This window comes from Ipomoea triloba, chromosome 11 (genome assembly GCF_003576645.1).
Source record: "Ipomoea triloba cultivar NCNSP0323 chromosome 11, ASM357664v1".
Taxonomy (NCBI): domain Eukaryota; kingdom Viridiplantae; phylum Streptophyta; class Magnoliopsida; order Solanales; family Convolvulaceae; genus Ipomoea; species Ipomoea triloba.
Genome location: NC_044926.1, coordinates 23,392,285 through 23,407,243, shown reverse-complemented (window position 1 = coordinate 23,407,243; position 14,959 = coordinate 23,392,285). Strand labels below are relative to the sequence as shown.

Sequence of the window (14,959 nt, the reverse complement as noted above, 5' to 3'; positions counted from 1 at the left end):
AAAAGTAAAATAAAATAAAAAACTGTTAAATTTTTTTTGAAGAATAAAATAATTTGCGCACCCGCCTGGGCGCGAGAGTAGCGCCTCACGTAGAGTGAGGCGCCTCTCTCCTCTGCAGGTGGGTCCTAGTTTTACTGCAAAGAAAAATCATAATTTGCAGTGCAACCCCGTTTTTCCTATTTATTCCCCTTCTCTCTTCCACCTCATCTTACTTTTTCTTTAAAATTGTGCAAAAACTGCAAATGGGGAAGGCCAATGCTAATAACAAATTTAAGACTTAAACATAAATTTAGCAATAATGAATTATTTGTGCTTAAGTTTTAATTATGTAGCTAACTTTAACTTAAAATTATAATTATAATATTTGAAAATAGTGTTTGTGTTGTATTGTAGTGCCCGTTTAGCCAATTAGCTCCTAACCGGTGAGTTTGCAGGATAAATAGTATCAAGTACATTTAACAAAGAAAAAGAATTACCGAGAACAATATACAACAATGACCAAAAGAGAGCCCATCATTTCATTATCATTGTCAACATATATATATTACAAGTAATTGTGGTTACAAACCATCTCAATAAATTCTCATCAATATAGTAATAAAGTTCACATAAATATAATAATAATGTCCACTAATATATTATTTATAACAGTTTGTTCTTTTTCGTATTTATTTTGATTCCACATATAAGCAATGATTTGTTGGTGAAGGAAAGTGACTTTTTTTTTTTGAACAACTATTGATCCTGTTACATGTAGTATCTATTCATATACTTTCTCAACATATTAAAGCCCAACAAATCAATGTCACACCCACTGAGGCTCGAACCTATGACCTCCCATTTGAGAGAGTCACTTCATGCCGCTTGATCCCAAGATCTTTGGCAAGTGACTTAAAATACTTGTTTTACCCTTATTTTTAACAATTCAAAAACTCATTTAATAGAGAGTGGGAAAAGCCAAAACTTTTAAAATAATTGAAAGATAAATAAGGATACATGAATAATTCAGAGGAGAAAATCATTACAACGAGATATAATTCAGGGGGAATAGAAAATTTTAGCAATCATAGTAGGAGATGAAGCCTTGTCTACATGACAGGTTTCTATAGTTTCTGAGTGGCATCCTTGCGGCGGAGGCACATCCATAGCCGGCGAACAATTAAAGAATCCATGAGGCTGCAAAAATAAATATATGAAATTTATTGTTGGAAGCATATATGGTGTTAGGATCGAGCGCTTACCACTTAAATAAAAAATTTAGTAGTAAAGATGCAACTTTATTTCCTTATAAATCGCTATATATTTTTCATACGTTAAGTGCTAGATTTGGTCATTACATTTTTTTTTTGAGTACTACTGACTCTGCTACAATGTAGTATCTGACTATCTGGCTCGAACTCACTCCCCTCCATGTGGAAGTGTAAACCGGATGCCACTAGACCACGAGGTCTTGGCTATTACATTGTATTGGCTTCGCGCAACAATTTTAAGTCACTGAGTACTAGACTTATCTTTAAACACTTCCGCCCAACAATTCTCAGTCACCGAGTAGTAGACTTGACTTTTACCGGCCTCAAACCAACATAGGGATTATTAAGGATTAAGTAGTGCAAGTATAAAGAATACCTGGAGCATAAAGCCAATGTGTTGAACTGGCATGACAGGATAGTCTTCCAAGCGAGGAACATGCGTGATGCCAAAAACATACCACATAACAATGTCGGTTTCTTCTAGACTAAGGTCTTGTTTTACCCATGAAGCTAATCCCTCCCCCACACGTGGATTTTGATTTGGAAACTCTCCCCCTGGAAAATCTTCTCCCGCTGCATACTGAGTTACCCACAGATTGTGTTTCAAGAACGCAGCTCTTCTCAGAAACATAGCCTCTGAACCAGCCATTGGCAAACAGTTTGGACCTGGCACCAGCTTGTATCCTGTTGGCTGTCCAATTCTGTTCAATGTTCTTGTGTTCCTCACCTAAAAACATCACTTGGCACGTAAGATAAGATTATTGTTAGGATCAAGCGCTTACCACTACGCTAAAAGTTATAGTTCATAGCGTAGTTTTAAGTGTTAGCTGTAAGATTAAAACTGAATAATATAGGATCTAACCTCCAGCCATAGTTGGTGTTTGTTGTTGCCTGAATGAACTGTGCTGAGTGCTGCCTTTGCTTGAGTGAACTGTATTTTTCCCTCACTTTTACTCTATACTCTCTGGATGGTGTATGAGACTGAATGTTTGAGCAGTGAGAGGTTGAGGTCCTTAAATAGCTGCAGACCATCAATGCAGCAGAAATCCCAAATGTCTTCCTACAGTTGTTTGTACCACAAATGGTTTGTCTCCCAAATGAAAATGACAGGTTTGGACTTTTATTGGACAAAACCTTTCATCTCCTTATTAGACAAAACCTTTCATTCTCCCACTTGGTGCAAACATTAAACTTAAAGAATAGAATAACACCAACCATAATGATATGTTTTCATTAGTGCGAGTAATATCCATTATGATCAAATGCAAACTGCTTTCAAGTACTTAATTAGGAAACAAGAAAAACTTAATGAAAATAAACCATATGTTTATTTCAAATCCAACCTAAATATTTTCTCAATGAATTTAAAGTGTACACAAAAATGAGAAAATTTCTGAATGCAAAAGAATCTCATTAAAACTGAATGTATACAAATTACAAATTGGGCGAAAGTCCCATCTTTTCAACAAGATCCTTGAATTTAAATGGAGGCATGCCTTTAGTCAAGGGATCTGCTATCATCAACTCAGTACTAATGTGCTCAATGACCACAATTTCTCTTTTAACACGCTCCCTAATAGCTAAGAACTTGATGTCGATGTGTTTGCTTCGACTCCCACTTTTGTCGTTCTTAGTTAGGAAGACTGCAGCTGAGTTGTCACAATAGATTTTTAACGGCTTAGATATAGAATCCATAATTCTAAGCCCAGAGATGAAATTCTTAAGCCACACACCTTGCGAAGTAGCTTCGAAACAAGAAACGAACTCGGCTTCCATAGTAGAAGTAGTTATTAAAGATTGTTTAACACTTCTCCATGAGATAGCCCCACCAGCCATGATAAACACGTACCCAGAAGTCGATTTTCGAGAATCAACACAGCCAGCAAAGTCCGCATCAGAATATCCAATAACATCCAAGTTATCTGTCTGCCTAAATCCAAGCTTGTAATCTTTAGTACCTTTGAGGTACCTTAAAACTCTTTTACAGCTCTCCAGTGGTCCATACCTGGATTATGCAAATATCGTCCTAGCATTCCAACAGCAAAAGCAATGTCTGGTCTCGTACATACTTGAATGTATCCAAGGCACCCAACTGCTTCAGCATATGGAATAGTCTCCATGGATTCTTTCTCCAGGTCACTCTTAGGGCATTGATCCATATTGAATTTATCTCCTTTTGCTATTGGAGCAACATTTGGTGAACAATTTTTCATCTGAAATCTTTCTAAAACTTTGTTTATATAGGTTTCTTGCGATAGACCCAGTATGCCCCGGGATCTATCCCTATGAATCTTTATGCCAATGACATAAGATGCATTACCCATGTCCTTCATATCAAAGTTCTTAGAAAGGAATTGTTTCACGTCACGAAGCATCCCCATATCATTAGCGGCAAGCAAGATATCATCCACGTATAAAACTAGAAAACAAATTTTGCTCCCACTCACCTTATGGTATATACAATGATCAGAGGGATTCTCAACAAAACCAAATGAAGAAATAACCCCATCGAACTTAATGTACCATTGGCGGGAGGCTTGTTTTAAGCCATATATGGATTTCTTAAGCTTGCATACTAAATTTTCACCATCTTTAGAAGAGAATCCTTCAGGTTGTTTCATGTAAACTTCCTCTTCTAGATCACCATTAAGAAAGGCAGTTTTCACATCCATTTGTTGCAATTCAAGATTAAAATGTGCAACTAAAGCCAAGATAATTCGGAGAGAATCTTTCTTTGATACAGGAGAAAAAGTCTCCTTGTAATCGATTCCTTCTTTTTGAGTAAATCCCTTAGCAACGAGTCTGGCCTTGTATCTTTCAATGTTACCTAATGAATCTCTTTTGGTTTTAAAAACCCATTTACAAGAAATAGCCTTGGCCCCATTAGGTAACTCAACAAGATCCCAAACTCCATTACTCTTCATGGAATTCATTTCATCTTTCATGGCTTCTAACCACAAATCAGAATGTTCACAATTCGTGGCTTGTGAAAAAGTTTCAGGATCATTTTCAGCTCCAATGTCAGATTCTTGTAGATACGATTCATAATAACTAGGTAATGCTGAACGTCTTATCCGAGTAGACCGTCTTAATGTTGGACCACCGATACCTTGAGAAGGTTGCGGGACAACTACCTCTTCAGGAACTAAGGGTAGTTCTTGAATTGGTTCAGTCTGTATCGGTTCAGGAACTTGCTGTAAATCCTGAAATTGTTGAGTTTCAGCAACTTGTGGAATGTCAATGGTGGGTTGTATAACCGCGGGTGTTAATGAAGGAACACTGCGTATAAGTACAACTCCATTAGATGACGTAGAAGGGTGAGAGTCGATATGATCAAAAGTAGGAACTAAGTTCTTAAATCGATCTCTCCCACTAATCAAGTCATCTTCAAGAAACTTAGCATTCCTTGATTCCACTATCCTAGTAGTATGTGATGGACAATAAAACCTATAACCCTTAGAAGATTGTGCATATCCAATAAAGAAAGCACTAATTGTCCTCGGGTCAAGTTTCTTTTCTTGTGGATTGTATATTCTCACCTCAGACGGACATCCCCAAATACGCATATGATGCAAACTCGGTTTCCAACCTTTGAATAGCTCAAAAGGTGTCTTAGGGACAGCCTTGGAAGGAACACGGTTTAATATATACGTTGCCGTCTTAAGTGCTTCAGTCCACAGTGATTTTGGAAGTGTGGAGTTTATCAGCATACTTCGCACCATATCCAAAAGAGTCCGATTTCTTCTTTCAGCAACACCGTTTTGATCCGGAGATCCAGGCATGGTGTATTGGGCAACAATCCCATGTTTTTGAAGAAATTTAGTAAACGGACCTGGTGCTTGTCCATTTTCAGTGTATCTACCATAATATTCACCACCTCTATCTGATCTAACTATTTGTATTTGCCTCTTGCATTGGTTTTCAACTTCAGCTTTAAATAATTTAAAGGCATCCAATGCTTCATGCTTATTATGAAGTAAATACACATAGGTAAATCTTGAGAAGTCATCAATGAAGGTGATGAAATATTTCTGACCATGCATGTCCATATCAGGACAACATATGTCAGTATGAATAATTTCCAACAATGTTGAACTTCTATTGGCACCTTTCTTTGACTTGTTTGTCTGCTTACCCTTAATGCAGTCAATGCAAGTCTCAAAATCAGTATAGTCTAGAGTAGAAAGTACTCCATCCTTTACTAATCTTTTAATACGCTCAAGGGAGATATGACCTAATCTCCGATGCCATAANGATCCCTTGGACTTTCCAGATTTTCTTTTATACTTTGTTGTGGCCATTAGAGCGTTTTCCCCAATCTCAGTCATAAGCCTTTGTTCTTCTTACGCACACATGGTTATCAACTCATTGATAGACCAATCTACTTTATGTGTGTTGTAAGAAATCTTAAAGGGGCTATATTCTTGAGGAAGAGTATTAAGTGCAAAATGCACCACAAAAGTATCTGGTAAAATGATTTCCAGCTTCTTTAGTTGAGCTGCAATATCCCTTACTTGCATGATGTGTTTACGCGTGCCCTTAACAGTGGTAAGACGAAGGTTGATAAATCGCATTATTAGAGTACTTGCCGATGATTTCTTTGAGTCAACAAATTGATCATCAATGGCTTTGAGCAGAGGCTTGGTTTTCTGAATTTCCTCAATGGAACCACGAATTTCTCTCGAAATTTTTGACTTAATGAGGTGCACACATAACCGATTGGATCTCTCCCATCGTGCACGAAGCTGCTTGGCTTCGTCAGTGCTTTCTGCAGTAACCTCGGAGGGTTCCTCATTCAGAACAGCATAATCTAACTCTAATAATCCCAAATGTAGGAGAATAGCATCTTTCCACTCTTTGTGATTATCGTCGTTAAGCAAAGGAACATCAATAGTTATGGTTTGAGTGACGGGTAGAGTTGCTGTAAAGAGTAACAATGAATGCTTGGTTAGAATTTTTCGAGGCAAAAATATATAGAGAGAGANATACATATATTAAATCCAAATATATATGTACTGGAAAAGCAAAGCACAAATATATATGTATGCTTTTAATATAATAAATATATTCATATTGCATACACATTCAAACTAATAACTAGGCAGAGATTATATTTTGCTCTGATACCAACTGTAAGATTAAAACTGAATAATATAGGATCTAACCTCCAGCCATAGTTGGTGTTTGTTGTTGCCTGAATGAACTGTGCTGAGTGCTGCCTTTGCTTGAGTGAACTGTATTTTTCCCTCACTTTTACTCTATACTCTCTGGATGGTGTATGAGACTGAATGTTTGAGCAGTGAGAGGTTGAGGTCCTTAAATAGCTGCAGACCATCAATGCAGCAGAAATCCCAAATGTCTTCCTACAGTTGTTTGTACCACAAATGGTTTGTCTCCCAAATGAAAATGACAGGTTTGGACTTTTATTGGACAAAACCTTTCATCTCCTTATTAGACAAAACCTTTCATTAGCTTCATCCTAACAAGTGACATTAGAGCATAGGTCACGAGTTCGAGTCCTAGCAAGAGTAGTCCAACTCTAGATGGTTAGGGAAGACTTGAAGGACCAAGTTAGTCGGAGGCTTGTAAGTCTAGCGTCAGGTTGCTAGAAGATTGTTGGGCGGAGGCCTAAAGGGCCAAGTCTGCCAAATCTAGTTGGTCCTAGTGTGTGCGGCAAATTATTGTGTAGACCAGACCATAACAAAAAGTATATTTTTAATATATTAAAAATACATTATTCATGTACTGGATGTACATTATACAAAATAATATACTTTTAATACTCAAATAATGTATTTTCCCTAAATACAATATACATTTTTAATATACGAAAAGTACATTATTCCTGTATTGAATGTGCATTATTTGATAGTATGGTTCACACAATTGTGTGGACCAATAATGATTGGGGATGTGCTTGATCTAACAAGTGATATTATAACACAAGGTCACTGGTTCGAGTCCCAAAAAAGTAGTCTAGCGTCAGTTGGCTAGGGGAGGCCTAAATGGACAAGTCCAACCGAAGGTGGCTCGTGGTTAAGGAAGGGTTGAAGTGCCAAGTCCAGTGCCAAGTGATTAGGCACCAACGTATGTAACTCTTTTGGCGTCGTGATAAATGCTTAATTTATACTCCATCTTAACAAAGGTTATTCTTACAATCCAATGGCGAGCTGAAGAGGGATTACAGTCGCGCTTTGCCTGCAATTCAGACCTAAGCAAAGTTTCCTCAGGATAGAATGCGTTATTGTGAACATTTTTATTCCCATGTTCTTCAGCTCTCACATTTATTTCAACCACCTATATATGAGTAATTTATAAAACAATAACCAAGCAATGCAAAAAATCTAGTCAGTAAACAAAGTTTTAATGTATAGTACACCTTAACCAGGTTCGAGTGTGTTGTCATGGACCTGATTGTGTGCTTCACCGGGCTTCGAATCCACAGCCATATTCAAACGAACAACAAAAAAGTGTTGATGAATCGGAGCATATAACCCTGGAGCAATGATGGTGCCATATTTTCTTGATTCCCCAGGCTCCAGTGCTCCCATACTTAGGATTCCTGTAAGTTTAACTTCTGCCTCAATTTTTCCATCCTGTTAATTGCCATATAACTATATATCAAGATAAGCTTTTGAGATGAAATATAATAGTCAAAGAAATACTACATTCTATGAAAAGTGAACCACTTTACTTTCCTGGTAGAAATGCCAGTAGAATGCATAATCATAGTTAGCCACAGTGCATATAAAAGACGTTGTGAGTCGTCTTGAGCGACGAACTTCAGCTAACCCACTTCTCCAGTCTTGATGTTTCCATAGTATCCCCTCATCTTCTTCATGCAAACAAATACAATTCTCAATGGTTTCCACACCTCCCACAAAGTTCGTAAGATGAGCATCCAAGTACTTCACAAATCCCAAACAATCACATGCCTGCAATGCCAATTATGTTCTGGCCGGAATAACCATTGCTATTCTTGCATGAAAAATAGTCTTATTTTATCTATCATACTTATTATTCTGTGGACCCGGACCCAAAATACATGCACAATTTACATACTGAGTGTTCACCATTTGAATTGTAAATATTCAATATATAAATTGTGAACATTCAGTATGTAAATTGTGGTGGATCCACCTTACAAGGTGGACCGGTTCCATGGTATTGTGGATATACTGTACTGACCCTTTTAAGTGAATTGGCATTTCTCCCAAGCCCATCTTCTCCAGCATCAAATGCATTCTTCCTGTAATGTGGGTCATTTGGATCTCCATAGGGGACAACTATCTCCACAAAGCTTAACCTATGGGCTATGGGTCTTCTGCCCCGACTACCATCAAGATATGCAACACAATGTATCACTAAACCCTCTCTCGGCGTAAAACCAATACGAAAGCTCCACTGTTTAACAAAAATCTTAACATTATCCAATAAAATTACATAAAGTGACACTAGCCGTAAGAGAGCGTTTGGTGGTAGTTCAGAGAGTCGAATTTAACATCATGTTATTTAAAAGTGGGGTTGACTGCTATTCAAATATAAATGAATAAAATTGAGCTTTCGCTACTAGCTATAGACTATGTGTAGTGGTAAGCGCTTGATTTGACAATTTGAATCAGAGTTAGATATGTTAATTGGGCCAACATGCTGAGTTTTGGGCTGGCCCTGTAGGGTTGTTGGGCTTATCGATTTGGGCTAAATGGACTTTTTTGGTTGGGTTGGCCCTAACCCAAAACTACCGGTTGCCGGGCTTATCAAGCGGGTTCAACCACTAAACTAAAGTTGAAAAATGAGATTGTGCATCCACATTCGGTAGAGCGGGATGAGTTTTTTTTTTAAAATTCATCCACGACGTTTACGGATTGAAATGGAATAATGTTGATAAAATTATGTTGTGCGTGTGTCGGTGTATATTTGGGTAGCCCGTGGCCCACATGGGCTAATCCGTGTAACCTACCAACCCGCGTGGGCTAAGCTCGTGAGACCCGTATTTTTGTGGGCCAAGTCCTAACCTAATTGGCACCGGGTTTGGTTAGGGCTAGTCCATTGGCTTCTGTCCATTTTGACATCTCTAATCAAAGCAGGTCATGGGTTCAGCATGTTGGGAATGGATTATTGAACGTCAGAAATAAGTTGGGCTTCACTACTAGAGCTTTTGACACAGTGATAAACGCCTGATGTAACAGAAAAATATGATATTATAGTAAAGTACCTTTTGCCACTCTACATAGTTGCCATTGACATGAAAGCTAGGACCCTCTGGTTGAATAATGTGGAGGGGTTTAACATCATTGCGGTCAACTCCTCCCCATGTTTCGCCGGAAGTATAATTCCGGAACGGATCCGGTGGTGGTAAGGGGACGAGCTTGCAATCTTCAAACTCGATAATCTCCATTCTTTGCACATCCACAAGAATGAATATTCCTTCTACTGGCCTAGCATATCCATTTTCCATTGGGCAGTTGCTCTTTGTTTTGCAGAACACAATTGGTTTGGCAAGCCTTCGTCTAGGAGAATCAGCCTCACTATGATAACCAACACACCTGTAGAAAGAAAGACTCGTTCCAAAATGGGTAACTAAGCCATAAAGAATGAGAGTATGTATACATTGACATTGACAAGCAAATTATGAGTATCAATCTTTGAATAGTTGTGTACATTGACAAACAACTATCTATCCTAGTATGCCATGATAAATTGGATTTTGAAGTACCTAACTAATCAAATGACATTGTTTATTGAAAGAAAATACAAAATGAAGTGAAATTATGAAAGTTCAAAGTTCACTATGTGTGCACACCCGCACGTGAAATAGAAAACTAAGAACTCATCTTAGCCTTTGATTTGTGAAAATTGTCTACTTTGAAGCAAGGGAAAAAAAGAGAAAAATGAGATGTCATCTTAATAAATATCTTAAACTTTAACGTGCAGAATGCATAACTGCAAAGTACACAGAACAAAACTATAGAGTGCATCCGATGATAAGTAATACGACTTTAAAAGTGCACCAGATAGCTAAGTGCACTGCATTTTTACATAATATTGGGTGCACTTTGTAGTTTTGTTTAGTGCACTTTAAAGTTTAAGATATTCATTACAAAAATATCATCACATTTATCAACCATTGCTTTAGAGCTATTAATCATTCCCAATTCTCAGTTTCATAAGTTTTTATTTGATTCATCTCCTATATATATACACCTTAGTTCCAGTGCGGCCGCACCTTAAAGTGCGTTCAGTGCGGACACACCAATACTTATGCAAGCATGTACCAATAGTGTTAGGAAACACACAACAAAAAAATTCACCAATGCACCAAAAAAACACCATTAGATACACATCACCACAAAACGCACCATTAGGTACGCATACTATCACCAAACAATGTTTAGAAATACACCATTAGGTGTGGGGTGGTATGGTGCATTTTTCTTGGGTGTGCGGTGTGTTTTGTGCGCATTTGTTTATTTCATTGTTGTGCGTTTTTCTAACACTATTATTGGTGCATTTTTATATACTTTTGGTGTGTCCGTACTGACCGCATGTTAAGGAGTGGCTGCATTTGAGCTGATATATATATATATATATATATATAATGGATTTTCGTGTGGTTGGCCTTCTAAGTTGCGATTGCTTTAGGTGCGTGGTTTTCCTTCTTAAGATACATGATTTTCTTTCTTAAGTGAAACTTAAATGCACAATTTTAAAACCTTAGATGCGTGGTTTGTGTACTTAAGGTGCGTCGGACTAAAGCTTTAGGTGCATGTGGTTTGTGTATTTAAGGTGCGTGGGCCTAAAGATTTAGGTGCGTGGTTTTCATTCTTAAGGTGCGTTGTTTTCCTTCTTAAAGTGTAATTTGTATGCTTAAGGTACGTCCTTAAAGTGAACCATTTTAAAACTTTAGGTGCTAGGTTTGTATTCTTAAGGTGCCTCTTTTTGAGTCAACCGTACAACTGCACGGGAAGCTATACCCGCACCTGAACCCTTCCCTATATATATACTCTCTTGGGAGTTTAGACCTCCCACTAACCCCATATCGATCCCTTAATGGAAGAATTCTACTTGTCGAGTTGATTGTATTAATGTATTTTCACTAACCAAGGATCAACCATCACAAGATCCATATCATCTATGCCCCTTCTCTTCATTGCCTCTATAAATGGAGGATATCTTTTCACCACAACTTCACATTCAACATCCTCCTGAACATCCTAGAGTTGAGAACAAAACATTGTAATATGAGCATTGTTGTATATATACAATAATCCAACAAGATATATGCATTAGTGTTGAAGACATATTTACCATGGGTGGTTGAACATTTGGAACAACTTCACATGAAATCACATTTCCACTATAAGCCATAGCATGTAGTTCAACAATCCATATGCTTGTCTCATTCGTTCTTTTATTGTAAACGATGAGCCTAGCTCGCCGTGGAGGAAGCTTAGTTGAGATTGGAGACCCTAGTGCAACATTACTTTTGTCTGGTTCTAATAAAACCACCTCAATAAATCGGATGCCATCTTTTACCTGAAATAGTAAAGACATGTTACTTCATTAGTACAAAAATAAACAAAGGGGACTCACTTTTGACAACCCTTCTTAAAAGAAGGATGGTGTACTCTTTTACGGTGGCATAACCATAAATAATTGAATAAGAATTCGCGACCTTTTCTAACTAAAACTTAGCCCTAACTAGTGTGTTAGGATAGAGTGATGTGAATAGGAGAGGATCATGTTCCCTTCATTTAATTTTTACCTTTAAATCCTGGCTTAGAGTATAAGTCTAGAAGGGGGTGAATAAACTTATAGAAAATTTTTAAAACTTTATTTAAATATAATGAGAAAGACTCAGTGTTGACTACAAGAGTTAATCTTTCAACAATACTTATAAAGGATATGCTAAAATTGTAAGTAAATAGTAAAAAACTTCTAATAAGAGCTTTTGTGCAACAAAAAATAACTTAGCGCGCGCACAAATGATTATAAGTATGAAAAACGTGATTAAAAAAATATTAAGCTAAGTACGAAAATAAATGCATGAATGTAAATGTGCAAGAGCAATTTATAGTGGTTCGAGTATGGTATAATTCTTCTACTCTACTCTTATCTTTCTCCACTTAGGAGGAAATTAAAAATTTACTAATAGTATCTTTGTTATTACTGCAAAATACAAGTGAACCCAAACTTGTGCTTTGACCATAAAGCCAGGGTCAAGCTTGTTTAAAATTTTCACACTACTTCACACTGCTACTCCTCTTTCTACAAACTGTGAGTCTTTGTAATATTCTTGATGTAGCTGGAAGAATTCACTCAATGAGAACTTAGAAAATTGCTTATTCACTCTTGTATATCTTGTATTTTCGTAATGGACCATTTCGATAATTAACTAAATAAATAATTAAGAATCAGGAAAAAGATGTATACGTGAAATCAAACACACCTCAGGAGTACTGTTGACGGCTGCTTTAACGGTTGAGATAGCGAGAGCGATCTCATTGGCAGATAAAGGGTCCAAAGGATGCCTACTGTGAAGCCTCAACATGATTTGGGTTTTTTGATAAGTGAAACTACAAAGTTTGAATTTGACCCTGCCGGAATTATACTCAGTTATGCATATAATTAACATGAAAAGTAACTAAATTATATATATATATATATATATATATATATATATATATATATATATATATATATATATATATATTCAATTTTAACAATTGTTATATTATGAATTAGGGCCCATGTTGCATTAAGGAGTTCTGGTCCAAAAAATTATGTGTATGCAATTGATATATTATGTACCTCCAGCTAACAATCGTTTATGTGTATGTGAATAAATTGAAAGACACATAACATTTTAACTACATATACATAAAACGGTAACTATAGACACATAAATTGTTAGCTGCAGATATATAATATATTATGTACAAACATATTATGTGTTTGCCGTTAACATATTCTGTACATGTAGTTAACCGTTTATGTCTATAATTAAAATGTTACAGTATATGCTTTCAATTTATTTATAGGCACATAAACGGTTAATTACATGTACATAATAATATAATATATCACAGGATTGAACTCCGGTAGTGAGCACATTGATTCTTCGGGCTAAACATATTCCCAAAAAAAATAAATTAAAATTAACATGTACATAATATAGACACATTATTTAAAAGTTATTTTAAACCAAAGTCTACAATGTGAGATAGACACTTATTTATGGTATAATTTGTCCAATTTTAACATCTTAAATTAGAATCTATCTTAACATATTTTTATTCTTTGTAATTTATTATTAAAATTTATGATAATATAATTCATTTATGGGTCACACTTGTGTGAAACCGTCTCACAAGTCTCAATCCGTGAGACGGATCGGATCAATATAAATTGGGTCATAAAAAACAATCAAAGACCAACTCATAATACTAATTATGACCCAAATTATGTTGACCCGATATGTCTTGCGGATGAACACCCGTGAGATGGTCTCACACAAATTTTTGCATTTATTTATTTATTTATTTGCATGGTAGGATATGATAAAACACTAATTAATATAAATCAATATATCGAATACCTTATTTGGAAGTGGAGACAGGGACGCCGGAGAGAATTGAAGTTGTTACAGCCAATGGCGGCAGAACGTCCCAATTCTCGGCCACGGCGGAGGAAACTCACGACGCCGGAAGATGTTTCTCTCTCTATATTTTTGAGCGCGTGTCTGTGTTCTCTGCAAATGGCTATCAACTGAGGTAGGTTAATATATAGGATCAAGTGGAGCCGTGCATGGTGGGCTACATGCAAGGACAGACAGTAAAGCTGAGTCCTTGACATTTTTATGTTGATTTGACAAATGATAAAGACAAAAATGTGTATGAATAAAAAGGTGGACTAAAATGCGTAAACTACTAATCCCATTATCTTCTTCTCATTAAGGTTTTTGAGAAGAAGATAATGAGACTACCTTCTTTGTCCATAAAAAAATAGGTTTAACACCTTCTCTCGCCTTATTATTATTATTATTATTATTATTATTATTATTATTATTAGTAGTAATAGTAGGAGTACCGAGTAGTACTAGTTGTTGTTATTATTATTATTATTATTATTATTATTATTAGGAGTACCGTAGAGTAGTACTAGTTGTTTTTGTTGTTTTTGTTGTTATTATTATTATTATTATTATTAGAGTCATTTTCATTTTTGGTCCTACTGTTATTGGGGCATTGCCAATTTTAGTCCACTTCATTAATTTTTGCCACATTGCGGCCAGTCTTATTTAGTCATTGTCACTTTTAGTCCACCGTTAAAATTTTCGTCAAATAACCGTCCAAAATAGGGGTATTTTGATCTTTTCAAATTTTGATCATTTCATTTACCCTTTGTAGTGGTTTTCCTTACAGATTTTCATCCAATGAAGAGGTCTGGCGAAAGCCATGACTTTGTAATGTGGATCACATGACTTTCGTCGGACCTCTTCAATGGATGAAAATGTGTAAGGAAAACCACTGCAAAGGGTCAAGGATATGACCAAAGCATGAAAAGACTAAAAATACCCCTATTTTGGATGGCAATTTGACAAACATTTTAACGGTGGACTAAAAGTGGCATTGACTAAATAAGACTGGCCACAATGTGACAAAAATTAATGAAGTGGACTAAAATTGACAATGCTCCAATAACAGTAG

The 14,959-nt window shown here is 36.4% G+C and overlaps 1 protein-coding gene across 2 annotated transcripts; it reads right to left on the bottom strand.

The window, feature by feature from the left end:
- Positions 1-943: 943 nt before the first annotated feature.
- Positions 944-13,991, bottom strand: LOC115997457 (copper methylamine oxidase-like). Of its 2 annotated transcripts, XM_031237012.1 has the most exons (11): positions 13,849-13,991; positions 12,700-12,847; positions 11,559-11,786; positions 11,352-11,464; positions 9,466-9,796; positions 8,439-8,654; positions 7,949-8,185; positions 7,661-7,846; positions 7,407-7,547; positions 1,627-1,977; positions 944-1,176 (listed from the first exon to the last, which is right to left on the bottom strand). In XM_031237012.1, exons 2-11 carry the CDS (start codon positions 12,799-12,801, stop codon positions 1,039-1,041), a joined length of 2,043 nt encoding a protein of 680 aa, XP_031092872.1. In that variant the 5' UTR covers positions 12,802-12,847; positions 13,849-13,991; the 3' UTR covers positions 944-1,038. The 2 variants fall into 2 exon arrangements, with proteins under 2 accessions (XP_031092872.1, XP_031092871.1); XM_031237011.1 differs by lacking the exons at positions 944-1,176; positions 1,627-1,977 and having other exon boundaries at positions 7,052-7,547; positions 12,700-12,826; positions 13,849-13,961.
- Positions 13,992-14,959: the final 968 nt, after the last annotated feature.